The 15,086-nt window shown below is 45.0% G+C and overlaps 1 protein-coding gene across 1 annotated transcript in view; it reads left to right on the top strand.

Moving 5' to 3' along the window:
• Nucleotides 1-6,368: 6,368 nt before the first annotated feature.
• The window catches only part of KDM2A (lysine demethylase 2A), a 104,980-nt gene continuing 96,262 nt past the window's right edge, over nucleotides 6,369-15,086 (top strand). Inside the window, exons 1-2 of the mRNA XM_007171047.3 lie at nucleotides 6,369-7,134; nucleotides 8,362-8,485. Coding sequence (XP_007171109.1) covers nucleotides 8,444-8,485 — 42 coding nt within the window. The 5' untranslated portion in view covers nucleotides 6,369-7,134; nucleotides 8,362-8,443. The remainder of the gene's footprint in view (nucleotides 7,135-8,361; nucleotides 8,486-15,086) is intronic.

The following is a 15,086-nucleotide window of genomic DNA, read 5'->3' as shown; positions in this document are numbered from 1 at the left end:
TCTTGCAGTCCCCCAGAGAGGGTAAAAATAGATTTAGCCAGAAAGAAAAAGAAGACTGAATACATTTCATAGTTTAAATATTTAGCGAGCATTTTGGGAAAAAAGGAGATTGTCATTTTAAAATTACATACTTCAAAGATAATGAACAGTAGTATAATTAAGAAACGTTTTGAAAAAAAGTTGGCTGGAGATATTAAGTCTATAATATTACATCAAAAGCTGTGCTCTGATATGGACTCTATAGAGGACACCAGAAACTGGAGACGGCAGAGATAAGCAGAACAGAAAGACTAGATTACAAGAGAAGCTGGAATAAAGAGGGTGAAGTACTTGGCCTAAGATTTGCAAACTTACATTCTGGCTCGGTTTGCAGTAGTAGGGGTTTTAGTTTCTATCACCTCTATTCCAGCTGAAGTGACAGCTGCAGGAACAGTTTACCTGGAACAATTGCTATTACACCAACTCTCTGCTGCAGAACATATGTGCCTCTCTTACTCTGTCAAAATCAAACTTTTCTGCAAGCGTTCAAAGCCCTGCAGCCTTCACACTCTTCTGTCCCTCAGAAACATCACTGCTTTCTTCATTGATTCAATAAACACCAATGAGTGAGTAAGTGCCGACTCTGCCTGGCACTGTTCTAGGCACTGGGCGTGCATCAGTGAACATGAACAAAATGAACAAAACTTCCTGCTCCATGGGGCCTACAGCCAAGGGGAATTCTATACCCAGTTCTTATTGTCTATATTATCTTCCAGTGATTCACTGTAATGACCAACGTTCTCTTAGTATGTCATATCTTCATGGCATCTCCTCCATGATACAAAGCCTTCAAGGGTAAAAGCCAAGCTTTCTAAATTTTCAAATCTCCTTTTTCCATCCAAGCCCTTAATCTAGTGTTAAGCACAAAGTACTCAGTAACAAAACAAATTCTTCTTGTAGGAAAATAAATAAATAAAAAGAAATAGTAGAACCAGCAATCCTTTCTTTTTTATATATATATAAATTTATTTATTTATTTATTTATTGTTTGGCTGCATTGGGTCTTCGTTGTTGCGCGTGGGCTTTCTCTAGTTGCGGCAAGCGGGGGGCTACTCTTCGTTGCAGTATGCAGGCTTCTCACTGCGGTGGCTTCTCTTGCTGCGGAGCACGGGCTCTAGGCGTGCGGGCTTCAGTAGTTGGGGCATGCGGGCTCAATAGTTGTGGCTCGCGGGCTCTAGAGTGCAGGCTCAGTAGTTGTGGCGCACGGGCTTAGTTGCTCCACGGCATGTGGGATCTTCCCAGACCAGGGCTCGAACCCAAGTCCCCTGCACTGGCAGGCAGATTCTTAACCACTGCGCCACCAGGGAAGTCCCAATCCTTTCTAAATATATTGTCTTCCAGCTTCCATAGGAAGCTGTTCATTAGTCCATTTGACTCCACAATAATCCTAGGAGGAAACAGGGCAGGAGTCATGATCTCTGTTTTATTAAAGAAAGAAGTTCCTTATAGGTTAAGGGACTGGACTAATAACACACAGCTGGTAAGGCCCCTCACAAAGCAGCTGAAACAATACCAGACTTAACTGAAGCTGACAAAAGGCAGTGAATGCCTTCGAAGAAGATGGGCAAAGATCAGACCCTCTGGGAGGATCTAGGAACAGGCCTAAGTGTTTAGGCAACTAGCCCTTTGCGGATGTGGCTGGGGCACCCCACAGCTAACAGCCGTCACCAGATGCCAGCAAACAAGCACAGGGCTGCAAACACACCCTGGAACTCTAGGGTGACAGAAACGTCCCCCTACCAAATACAGGTGTCATGAGGCACAGGGCTCAGCATCTTTCAGGCCCACTCTCGGAAAGGGCAGGAAGTCTCTCCCTTTTAGAAGTGGAAGTGAGGGTGGCCTGGCCCCAAGGCAAAGCTAAGGCTGCTAAAAGAGCGGGTGGATCCCAGATGCTGCTGCAGCTGCCCCACAGCCAGTCAACCCCATGACTCAGGAGAGGTGGGTCTGCACAAAAGCAGGCCAAATGCCTGGTGAAAATGGCAGCAAGGAGAGACTGGGCCAGGGAGGGCTTTTGTCCCATAGTCCCAAGGAAAGGGTCAACCGTGTTCCATGAAATTTAAAAGAATCTCACGTGCCACTGATGTTCAACGATACAAGAAACTGCAGGGCATTTCTGGCTTCCTTTCTTTTCTTGATCAATTCAGATTTTACTTTCAGACTCAAAAGAAAACTTTCTATCCTTTAAAATTCACAATCACCCAACACCTAATTTTTATCCCTCCTAGGGTTGACACAGTAAGTATCTGATATTGATTTTGGAAGGTCTTTTGAGGGACTCAGATGTGGCCTGGCCCCTGCCTTCAAGGAACTTACAGTCCAGTGAAGGGGGGTGGAAGAAGATGTTCAGGAAATGATTAAGTTACAAAACTAGAGAGCACATGATTAGGGTGCACCAAACATGGGTAAAGGGAAGTGGGCAAGCAAGGTCTACTCCGCTGATGACAGAGTGGATGACATGGGCATGGCTGGAGAGAGGAATGAACACAGCAGGTGGGGAGCAGCAGAGTGATGGAGAGAAGGATGAAAAGAAAGAGACCTCAGGATGATCAGGTGATGATCAGGGAGAGGCAGACAGAGTCAGGGACGAGAGAAAACTGGAGATCAGAGACACCAGGGGTTGGAGAGGAGAGACTAGGTAGGATCCAGGAAAGGAAAGAGGAAAAGCTATGAATAAGTCACTCCTTACACTCTAAATTTGCTTAAACAGTGAAGCATCTGTACTTAAAACTTTCCTCGAAACTGGAGGTCAGAAACACAGTAAATGCTCATAATCCATGGCTACTATGTGTCAGACACTGGGCTTTAAGACATTATTCACTTCATCCTGAGAGTTAGGTATTTTTCCCACTGTATAGATGAAAAACCCAGGCTTTGAGGAGTTCATTAGGACTGACTAGCTGGTAGCCAGCAGAGTAGACCTTCTGTCTTTCATGCCAAAACTTTTTAATTACTGGCTATGCTACCTCCCAGGGGCTCTTCAAGACCAATTCTTCTATTTTAGTTTAGACCTACACTGTTTGGGACATCCCTACTTCCTCCTGAACATTTAGGGAGTGCAGAGAAATCAGAAATAGCTTAACTTAATTGACCAGACTACAGGGTTCTCTTTTCTCTCACTAAAGTCTCTCCAAGGAAGTGGGTGATCTGAATTTTGACTCTCAGCATTTGATGGGTCTTAGCTTTGCTCAAGAAAGCAGAGGTTTGTTAATATCTTATTAAGGCACCAGCTTATTCCAGTCAGGGATTCTCTTCTCAATGCTTCTAGAAGGAATTTTTCTTTCCTTCTTTCCATCTACTACTCTCCCCCTCTCCCTGCAGCTGCAGGTGAAGTCAAATAGCTGTTCACAGGTCTAGCGGCCTTCTTGGGGAATCCCCAATCTCTGTTCTCCTTGAAAATGGCTCTTTTAGGGCAAAGCAGTGAGCCTCATGATATGCCCTTGCCAACCAGAGCCATTGTGATTTTGTGGGGAGGGGGGGAATCACTGGCCATCTGCCTATCTCTTATCTCACCCTGCACATCTGCTTTGGAATATTAACAAAGCCTGCCTGTGGAGAAACCACTGTGTGTATGTTTAAACGTCATGTCGCCCAGTGCAGACTAGTTAACAAATGGTTTTCAACTGGAAAAGAGCTGGCTGCAATCTGACAAACCTTTACTAGCAGTCCTGTTCAAAGTAAGTATTACTATTATTGTTCTTGGAGCCTTCTTAGGTTTCGTCCCAGCATACCCACCTGAGTTAAACCTGTAGGAGGCAGCTGTTATCTGAAGGTGAGCAACTCAGTTCACTGATGGTTAATTACTTTAAGGGGTCCTGGATCTAAAGACCAAGTTGAGTTTCTGCTAGAGACCTCCTTCTCTCTCTTTTTGCCCCCAAGTATCTCATGGGTTTATAGGGATGAGTGGGAAGGAAATAAAGCCGTTTATTTTGCAAATAGCAATGAGGCCTGACACTTACTCAATCTGACAATGGCAAAAGTCTTTCTCTCCTTCTTAAAGACAAAACAAACAAGCTGCTGCCTTTTTCTATACCTGCAGAGAGCCAGATGCCTATGGGATCGCATCTGGTAGTGTCAATGTTAAAGACTGCTGCCTTTTAAATATATTTTACTATAGTCTGAAAGGCTTAGGCTTTAGGCCTGATAATTTTGGGTGAAGCTCTTCATTTGCTCTGAAAATCTAAGAAGTCTGAACAAAACTAGTATTAGAATAAAGAATATTTCCCAGTGACTGGAATGCAAGAGGGTGATACCATATTAACAAACCTTTTGTGTTGTTTGTGAGAAGTTGCAGTCTGGTGTGGCAAAGCACTAAACTCTTCTCTGTTAGAGTAGTCATGCAAGCTGTTTAGCCCTTCTGTACTTCAAGTGTCTATCTTTGAAATGAGTGTAATGCTACCTGCACTTTAGCTTGTCCCCTACGGATGTTGTGAGACAAAGCAGAGAATGTCTGTAAAGCTCCCCAAGTTTGCATGTAGAAAAACCTCATGTGCTAATAAATAATGATACCTTGGGTTTACATACTGCCTCTACCCTAGAGTCCAAACGTTGACAGAAATAGAAGATATCATTATTTCAATTACTGTCTTTCTCTAACGTATTCCTAAAAGAGTTCCATGCTGTTCGTGGAAGTTATATGATTCACTCCATGCCCTCCCTCTCTCCTATATTCCCGGATCCCAGGAATCAAGAGTTTAAAAGGTAGTAAACCAAGGCAGGGAGAAAAAGGATGTGTGTGACACCTCTCAGCAAGAGTGTAGTGAAGCCAACAGAGCTGACCCGGGTGCGTAACGCCCAAGCCACGGTCCTTTACGGGATTTATAATTTAAACGGGCCCCAAAGCACGAGATTGGCTGGGGAAATGCCCTGATTGCGGTTGGGCTGCTCGCATGGCGTTGCTCAGATACCTCCGGCCGGGCTCCGTCGACGTCCCCAGCCTGCTAGCCCGTCGGGCAGCTGTCGAGCCGCGGGAGCCCGTTCGTGGGCAGGGCTGGCGCGGCTCGGCGGCCGCTGCCCCGTCGCTGACCCTCGCGCGAAGCTGCGCGCACCGAGAGAAGACATCTTCCCGGCCGGGCCTCCAGCGCCCGCCGCGGCCCGGGGCGGCGGGGTCGGCCCGCGGGCTGGGGACGGCTCGCGTACCCCTCCATGGGGGGCGCCCCGACTCGCCGGGGGCGGGGTCACGTCCCACCCGGGCCGCCGGGGGCACGGGCGCTGCGGAAACCTGAGCGTGGCCGAGGAGCGGGGGCTTGCAGGGCCACCTCCCCGGGCGCCTCGGGCCCGCGGTGGGCGCGCCGGCCGCCACCGCCCCCGGGCCGTCGCGGCGACCACTCCCGCGCCTGGTACCTGTGGACGCCCTTGTCAAGCGCCCGGAGCTCCCCCGGGGGAGCCGAGCCCAGGACAGACATGCTACTCCCGTTTCCTGCCCCTTCGGAGCGGCGAGGAGTGGGTGAGGCGGGGCCGGGCTGCTGCACTGAGGAGCCCCCCGAGCCGAGGGCGGGCTGGCCCCGCGGCGGGGGCGCCAGGGCCTGCCCGGTGATGGCGGGCAGGCCGGCCTCGGCCCATCGGCGGGCGCGCGAGGGGAGGGCAGCCGGCGGGAAGGCGCCCCTTCCCTGCGCCCCCTCGCCCTGGGCAGTCTGGCCGGCCGGGCCCAGCAGCCTGACCCCGGGAGACCCCGCTTTGAGGCGGGCAACGGCTGCCCTCGCCCAGGCCGCCCGGCCCTCAGGTTGTGCGACTGTGACGGGCTGACTCGCGCAGAGGGCGGTTGAAGGGGAATGGGGCGCTTCTCCCCTCTGCTTGGGGGGGTGTTGTGCTTTGTGGGGGGTCGGGGGTCACCACCCTCCCAGAAGAGGTGGGGGAGGGCCGCCGGCGCAGCTGGCCGGCGAGGGGCGGGGTCACAGAGGCGAAGTGTGTGTTCGAGCGAGGGCGTGTGGGGGGCAGGGCGCGCGCGGAGGAGGATCGGTGGCCTGCGCGCAGGCGCGAGCAGCGGGCCGGGCCCGAGCCCTGGAAGAAGGCCGACGGGGAGCGGGGGCGGTGGGCCGGCGGGAGGGCGGGCAGGCTGACGCGAGGGGGGGCGGGGAGCCGCGTCGGCGTCGCGGGGGCGCGGGCGATTCGAGGCCGACGCATCCGCGCGTGCGCGCGCCGGCAAAGTGTCCGCGTTAGAGGGGAGTGACGCGTGCGCGTTCACGTGCACCCCGGAGAGCGGTAAGAAGCGAAGAGAGGCTTGAAGGGGGGTGGGGGGTGGAGACGCTAGCCGAAGGAGGGGTGGGGAGGCGGCGCCTGCGCAGTGCGCCGCGGAGGAGCTGTGTGTATGTGAGAGTCTGACGGGTTCAAAATGGCGGCGGCTGCTTCAGCGGCTCCTCCTGTGTGAGGGAAACAACACCCCTCCCCGGCAGCGGCGGCGGCGGCGGCGGCTGCGGCTCGCAGAGCACCTTCCCAGCGGCTGGGCCTGTCGCCGCTCTGTCTATCCTGGGCAGGGGTCGCTCCGGGAGGAGGGGCAACGCCAGGGGGCCCATCCCCCGGAATCCCTCCTCTGCGACTGGGGAGTAGCCGGGGGCTCGTCCCGCAGCGCGGAGCCCGGGCTGAGGGGGAGACGCGAGGGGAGCCGGGGCCCCCAGCCCGGCGCGCCGCGCCGCTCCCGCCCTCTCCGCCCCCCGGGGCCGGGGCCCGCGTTCCGGGGGGCCGGGGCGGCGCGGGCAGCCTCGGGTCGGCCGGTCTCAGCTGATCGGCCGCCGCTCCCGGGCTCCGGAGGTGGCCGAGCGGCTGCTTGTCTCGGGCACGGCGGCCCCGCGGCCGGGGCTGGCCCGGGGCTCGGGCTCGGGCTGCTGACCGCTGGCCCGGGGGAGGCGGGGGCGCCCCGGGCTCGGCGCCGAGGGGTCGCGCTCCCCTCTCCTGACGCCTCAGACTCCCGGTCTCCAAAGCCAGAAGAGGAGGTTTGATTCAGCAACTGTTTCCTCTCTTTTCCGGGTCGCTGTGACCCTCTGGATACTGGGTTGATCCACGGAAAAAACCCGAAGACGACGTTTGGGATTTAATTTTTCCTCTCAGTGTTTGGAATCTTTTACTTCTCACTTGGACAAGAACTCACGAGCAAAATCCCCGGTGAGATTCCCCCTCCTGTCGCCCCCCCCCCTTGGAAGTTTTGGTTCGCTGTGTTATCTAAAGACTTAATGTAAAGTTTCTATTTCTTTTTCCGATGGGTGAACGAACCATTGAAACGCCTTTTCCTGGGGGAACCCGGCGAGATTTTCCATTTTTCCTCTCCGGCCCTGGCTGCTCTCAAGCCCGGGCGGTCTTCGCCCAGGGGGTGCAAACACGGTTTCCCTCCCGACTTGGGGCGAGGGCTTCCTCCAGGAGGGCTCTGCCACGAACTGCTCTTGCAAACTGTGTCATTAGGTCCAGTGGTCTCGTAGCAGTTTTGAAAGGATGCTGTTAACGTGGCCTTAATGTAGTTACAAAAAAGAAAAAAAAAATCTGCATTCTCTATGGAAGCCATTATCCCTGAGAATATTTAGGAAAAGGAAAAACCTTTCTTGGTATTAGGGATCGGCCGTCGCGCAAACCGGTCTTTAATGTTTGGAAAAGATGAATTTTACCTACGTCTCTAGGTAAAATCGTTTATTACTTTATACAGAAAGATCTGATAAATTTTTGTGTCTGATTTGCAACTCCCTTGAATTTGTTTCAGAGTTGTACACATCTTGTGTTGGGGTGGAGGGTTGGTTTGGGAATGAAAAGATCCGGGGAGTCTAGGAAGGAAGGCGACGATTGCATACGGATTTACTAGAGGTGTATGGGAAATTGTTTTGGAGTCTTTATTTAAATCCTGATTTCTTGTTCTCTTCTTATATAGTCAGTCTGTCCTTTTCTTCAGTTTCTAATTACGGGTGAGAGAGAACTAATTTGGTTAGGATCTGGATTAGTTCAGTGGCTGCTTCACCTGGCCAGCTCTCTAAGAGAGAAAAGTCCTGTCCACCCCCCGTCCCCCGCCCCTTTCTTTCTTTTTTTTTTTTTTTTGCTAATGCTGCCATGAAGGGGAGCCTTGCGTATTGTAATCCTGTGGGGAGAAACAAGTGGTATAGCCCATCAGTAAGGAACTGAAACCAACATCTTCTTTTGCCTATAGGCCTCAGACAGTTGTAATGTGATTAATGTTGATCTTGACATGGAACCACTTGCCCCAGAGCTGAGAGGTCCCAAACTGATGAAGAGGAACCAGATTTCTCAGGAAGCCTTTAACTTACACATATCCTAAACACTTCATTCCGAGGAAAGAAAGGTTGAGTTCGAGGATGAGTTCTCATCTCTGCTCATATCATTATTCTTTAGTGTTGCAATCTGGTTCCTAAGGAGGAAGAGGAAGGCAGCCCTGGAGTGGTTTCTTTCTGTAATTTCAACAGAAGAGTGAGAGATGGAACCCGAAGAAGAAAGGATTCGTTACAGCCAGAGATTGGTTAGTATTTTCTTGTCTTTTTTTTTTCTTTTCTTTTCTTTTTTTTCCAATTTTGAAGCAGAATAACTATTTTGTTTCCATTTGTGAACATACTGTGATTAAAACTTTTCAGGTGGCTTTTCTCTGCACCAGAGGAGGGAAGGTGTATTAGTATCTCATTTGAATTTTAGGCCAAGTAGTTAGAGTCTTAGTAGTCATCCTATTTGGAAATGGATTTATAGGTAGCTTTTAACTTCTGCTGAAACCGTTGTAAATCAAAGGATTTTGTGGATTACAGTGTGACAAGGATTCCTAATTTTGCAATACTGACATTGTAATAAATCTAATTGATTAAGTTAGATTTGAATGTAAATTTGAGGGGCAAAACTGTTTGAGGAAGGATAGTTCTGTATAATTTTTTTAGATTATTGTGTACCAAGATTTTTGGCTTTGAGCTGGGGAGTGGAACTGTGGATTTTTTTTTTTTTTTTTTTTTTTTAACACAAATTAACACTGATAGGGTTGAAGGGGATTGATTGAGAGAAGGTAGAATACTGGATGCTGGTAAAGTTCTGTATTTTGTATTTTGGGAGGGATGTATGTGATATATCTTATAGAAATACATTTTTACTTAGTAATGATTAGGAAGGAATTAGCTTGTATGTGCATATGAATACTTTGTCCTTTAGGCCCCCGCTTTCCTCTCAAGGTTTCCCTACTGGAGTTTAAGAATTTGATTTTTGTTTTCCCTAGTCAAAGAGAGCTTTATTAATATTCTCACCATATATTCGTTTCAGAAATTTGAATTTATGTTTGTAGAGTGGGGAATGAGGAAAGCCACAGAACTGTATGCATTATGTAAAATTTGGTGAACTGAAAGACCTAGAAAATTACTAAAGGAATTTATGCTGGTTTTATTTGGCTCTGCATTTTAGACTGAATTTGGAGGAAAAAAGAGTGATTCTTTAATTCATTTTCTGATAATCTCCAGACTCTTTGAGAAAAGGCTGTTCTCCCCCGAGCGTTGCCCCCCCGCCATGCCCCAGTGTGACTGTTGAAAAGGTGTGGTGTGTATTGGCAAGTGTATCCAGTAGGCAATATGTTCTGGCAAGCTTTATTTCAGAGATTTGCTTCTTGTCTCCTAATCTGTGTGTTGACATTATAATTCTTTAACTTTTAGAAATAAAGTATATCATCAGTGGAATTTTGTACGTTTAGGATTTATTTTTGTTTTGACATTTCTTGAATTCAGTTTTTTGGGGGGAAAAGAAAGAAGATGCTGCAAAACTCTTTTCTCGGTTAGTTACTGCTATATGGATTTTCACTTTTATCATGTCAGGCTGGTAGAATTGCTGAGCTGTTTCATAAATATCTGAGAGATCTTGGGATCCAGTCTTTCAAAGCAAGTTTTCATATTTTTTAACAAGATAGGGAGGTAGTGGTAAGGAGATCCAAGGAATCTGTGATTTTTGTCCTGGTAAGATTTTTTTTTTTAATTGTAAAATGATTGCTACCTGTTGCACACATTAACCTTTTCCTTATCTAGCATATTTTTTCTTTTGGTTTATGTGCTTTTGTAGCAGTGTTGTGTAAGAGGGTACAGCAAATATTTTGGGAGAATCTTTCTCACTTAGAATTTTGGGCAATAATCTTGGAGTTTAGGGTGACTGATGTCTGTTTTCCTTTTTTAAATTACATGACAAAATTATATTCAAAGTGTAAATTCCTTCCGTAACAACTTTTGATATGAGAGCGTATTGGTGGCTAATTTGAATGGCAGTCTGCCTACCAAACTTTTAAATTTATTTATTTTATTTTATTTATTTTTGGCTGTGTCAGGTCTTGTTGCTGTGCGCGGGCTTTCTCTAGTTGCGGCAAGTGGGGACTACTCTTCGTTGCGGTGCGCAGGCTTCTCATTGCGGAGCATGGGCTCTAGGCACACGGGCTTCAGTAGTTGTGGCTCGCGGGCTCTAGAGCGCAGGCTCAGTAGTTGTGGTGCACGGCCTTAGTTGCTCTGCAGCATGTGGGATCTTCCTGGACCAGGGCTCAAACCCGTGTCCCCCTCATTGGCAGGCAGATTCCTAACCACTGCGCCATCAGGGAAGCCCTGCCTACCAAAATTTTAATGTCTCTGTGGCAAGTGCTTATATTACAGAATTCTCTATTGATGAAGTTATATATTTGAGGAATTTTAAGACTAACATGAAGGCATAAAGGCTAATTTTTACAGTAGCTATAACACTGTATCTCTTTAAAGTAAGTCAAAGTATAGAATTTAGTTTTGTTTTGCAGTTACTGGCCATGGAACGTAAAGTTTGAAAGAGATACAAAATGACAGGTGTGCTAATTTGGCTTGGTGATTAAACTTTGTGTGGTCTCATACTATATGTTTGTCAAATTGAATTGAATTACCTAGTGCATTGATTATAGTGTTATTGGCTATTACTTCCATATTGTTTTAGAGGACAAAACCTAAATGGTTATCCCTCGGTGACATACTTTCAAAATAGCCTCTTGGGAGAGAAAATGTAGTATACCAGTATTAACAGTCTGAGGCCAAACTCGTTTCAGAACAAGAGTGACTTTTTAATATTGAGGACCTTTTACCTATCTTTAAAAAAAAAAAAAAAGTTGTATCCTTACTTATAAGAATATGTATTATTCATGATTGAATAGATCCTTTTTAATGCTTTTAACTGACATAGCTATTTCAAGTTCACAGACTAGATTTGATGAGATAAATTTTGATATGTTTGTATCATCTTTGTGACAAGCCATTTTTAAAAAAATCAGACATAGCTAGTTTTTAAAAATTGGCTGTCTTTTGTCAAACTAATATTTATCTATTACATGTGGAAGAGAATTATACCCTTGAATTTGGTATGTACGTGTAGATTTGGGGCATAAGCTCTTCTTTCTGGAACTAGAACATTTACTTACTTTGCAGTGTAGGGAATATAAGGGAGGGTAAACACTGTTTTGACTTTTTTAAACAAGCCACTGTTTTGTTTTGTTTTTAATGAAAAGATTAGTAGTTTTGTGTATAGATTCCTAGAAGAAAGCCAGATAGATCTCCATGGGAAGTTGACATAGTTGAGGAGGTATTCAAGTGAGAGGGATAGAAGATTCAGTTTGGTGATGGGTGGATATTTGGTTATCCTGAGGTAACGATGATTTATTTCTGTATTTCTAGTAAATTAAGATGTAGGACCTTACTGAGGAACATGGACAGGTACTAATTTTAGAACTTTTTTTTCTTCAGTTGGTTTCAGGAGCCAAAGTGTTGGAGTATTTTTGAATGTTTGTCACAGCCATGTATATTTAAGTGTTCGTTTATAGGGAATGTTCAACATAATATCTTACAGTTTCTTAATCTAAAATGTTAGTTAAATCCTCAGCAATTGTAGTCAATGATCTTTTAAGTTTTTGAAATCACACCAATTCTGAGTAATCCTTATTATTGCATAGAAGAAAATCAAGGGCAAAATAATGTGCATCTGAAGTAAATGCTTAAGGTATAGTTACATTTAGTATGGAAAAAATTCACTAACCCCTGCCAAAGGCAATTGTAGAAACAAATGAACGCCTAAATCAATGTAAAAGAAGGTGAAGACAATATACTTCAGGGTAAAAGAAGTTATATGACCTGAATATTTTTTTCCCTTGACTTCACCTAAGCCTAGTGCTGTTATCTGAAGGGAGAGATGCTGATTTACTTGAGAATTCAGCTTGCTTGTCAATCTTGATGCTAAGATTAAGAGATTTTCTAAAGGATGTTATTATACTACTGGATGCTGAATCCTGTTAATGTGCCTTACATATGATTCCCTCTGAAATAGCTAAATCATTTATCTGTTGCAAGAAACTGAGGGCACTGAGTCCTTATGATAGTCTCACCTTTCTTTGGGTCATCCTTAAAATTGTCTCCCCAGATTCAGGAGCGATGAACAGATTATCCCTTTTACAAACAGTCGCACTTTGAATGTCCCCGCTCTAAGGTCTTTCTGCCCAGGAATAGACCAGGCAAAATAAAAACCTAATTTTAAGCAGTTTTTTCCATAGTTTGTTAACAGTTAAAAAAAATTATAGATGGTCTAAATTGTTGAATTTGCTTATTTATCATTATTCCATTAGACTTAACTGTCAGTCTCTATTGGTGGAGGAGTACATTGTTCGGAGTGTTGCAGTCTCCTTCCTGGTGATGTAGGAAAAACTTGTTGCCCATTTTTGGCATTCAAAATGCAGGTGATGAGGGAGCTAATTCTTTATACTTACACATCAGTCTTCCACAGTTACCCGTATTTTGGGGACCCAGAATACAGGGCTGTATTTAAGCCCCATTACTTTCTCTTGTTTATTTTGCTGAGCACTAATCACTACCATACTTAAGTTTGTTTGTGCATATCTCTCCATTAGAGTACAAGCTCCTTGAGAGTTGGGACTTTGTTTTTGTTTATGGTGTCTACTGGATGCTTCGAATAGTGCCTGACACACAGAAAGTGCTCAATAATTAGCCTCGAAAAGAGAGAAGAAAGTACTCTCAGTCTGCAATGTAGAAAATGCTTAATAAGTATTTGTTGATATTGTTGAAAGCCCTCATAAGTATTTACTTTTCTTTGCTATGAGTTTTCTTGACTGCTAGGAATAGATCACTAGAATGGAGGAGAGTTTGGTATACAGGGATGAACAAAATATCGGGGTATTGGGTTCTGTAGTATACATAAGAACCAGAAGGCCTAAGCTCTAACAAATAAAAACTTATGCTTAGCACACATACCACATGAACACATTTATAGTATTTAAGCCATTAGAACAAATAAGAAAATATTTAGTTAACTGGAAAAGCTCAATCTGAATTTTAAGTTTCCTATCTCAAATCCTGTCCTAAACCCTCCATGTTAAGGTTTTTGCTGACTTTAAGACAGCCTTAAAGTTGTGAAGTTGCAAGCGACGGTGTTTGTGTTACTCTCAAGTCTTGGTTTTTGTAAACTGATACAACCACTATGGAGAACAGTATGGAGGTTCCTTAAAAACTAAAAATAGAACTACCGTACGACCCACCCAGCAGTCCCACTACTGGGCATATACCCTGAGAAAACCATAATTCAAAAAGAGTCATGTACCACAATGTTCATTGCAGCTCTATTTACAATAGCCAGGACATGGAAGCAACCTAAGTGTTCATTAACAGATGAATGGATAAAGAAGATGTGGCACATATATACAATGGAATATTACTCAGCCATAAAAAGAAACAAAATTGAGTTATTTGTAGTGAGGTGGATGGAGTTAGAGTCTGTCATACAGAGTGAAGTAAGTCAAAGAGAAAAACAAATACCATATGCTAACATATACATATGGAATCTAAAAAAAAAAAATAAAAGGGCTCTGAAGAACCTAGGGGCAGGACAGGAATAAAGATGCAGACGTAGAGAATGGACTTGAGGACATGTGGAGGGGGAAGGGTAAGCTGGGACGAAGTGAGAGAGTGGTATGGACATATATACACTGCCAAATGTAAAATAGATAGCTAGTGGGAAGCAGCCATATAGCACAGGGAGATCAGCTCTGTGCTTTGTTACCACCTAGAGGGGTGGGATAGGGAGGAGATATGGGGATATATGTATAGCTGGTTCACTTTGTTATAAAGCAGAAACTAACACACCCTTATAAAGCAACTATACTCCAATAAAGATGTTAAAAAAAAAAGTCTTGGTTTTGACCATTAAGTCAGGGAATGGATACATTTGCTGTATACCATGCAGAGGGACATAACATTCTTATTTTATGTTCCTTTTTATTTTTCTTCTTGGGGAATGGACATCCTTAGTCAGGTTTTATTAATGTGCTCTCTTTATCTCATTTTTGGGATAATACAGTGTTTTTGCATTGTGCTTTCACATCAACAGAGGTTAAAATTCAATAAACATTTATCACGTGTCAAATACTAGGCTAGGTTCTTTAAAATGCGTTACCTTATTTAATCTTCAAAACAGCCCTGTAAGGTAGATGGTATAGTTTCAAACCTTAATTTTTTTTTATTATGGTAATGGAGGCTTAGGGAGCTGCCTTGACTTGACCAGGATCACAGAGTTGGTAAGGGGTGGAACCAGACTTTGAACCCTGTGTTTCTTCTTTCACACCTTATCATCTCTCTTGCAGTGTACTTCATACAGAAAACAAATGATAGGTACTCCTGCTGTAGGAAGTTGTAAACTGAGTACTTCATCTTTTTTTGAGGCTACTGTTACAGTTTCTTTCCTAACAAATATCTGCTTAATATCCTAAATGAGATAGCTACAAATATTTGACAGCTAACATTTGATTATGTTTTTTAAAAATTAGCGCGTTCTTTCTTTTTTGTGAACTTTGAACTTACTGCACTTGATCTATTAAAATAGCAATATTCATGCAGTTTGTGTATATGTCAAGCCTTTTATTTATGCATGTCACTCATATCATTGTTTTCTGTTTTAAATTTTAGATTCTTGGGGGTTTTCTCTATCTGTGAGTACTTGGTAAAAACTTAAAGCATAAAGATAAAAGGCAGCAGATAGTGACCAAATGAGTGGTTTTGGCAAATACAGTGGTGAAGGCCTCCTTCAGGTAGGTAGAGAAGAGG

Source organism: Balaenoptera acutorostrata, chromosome 9 (assembly GCF_949987535.1).
Source record: "Balaenoptera acutorostrata chromosome 9, mBalAcu1.1, whole genome shotgun sequence".
Lineage (NCBI taxonomy): Eukaryota > Metazoa > Chordata > Mammalia > Artiodactyla > Balaenopteridae > Balaenoptera > Balaenoptera acutorostrata.
This window is presented reverse-complemented; position numbering and strand designations above follow the sequence as displayed.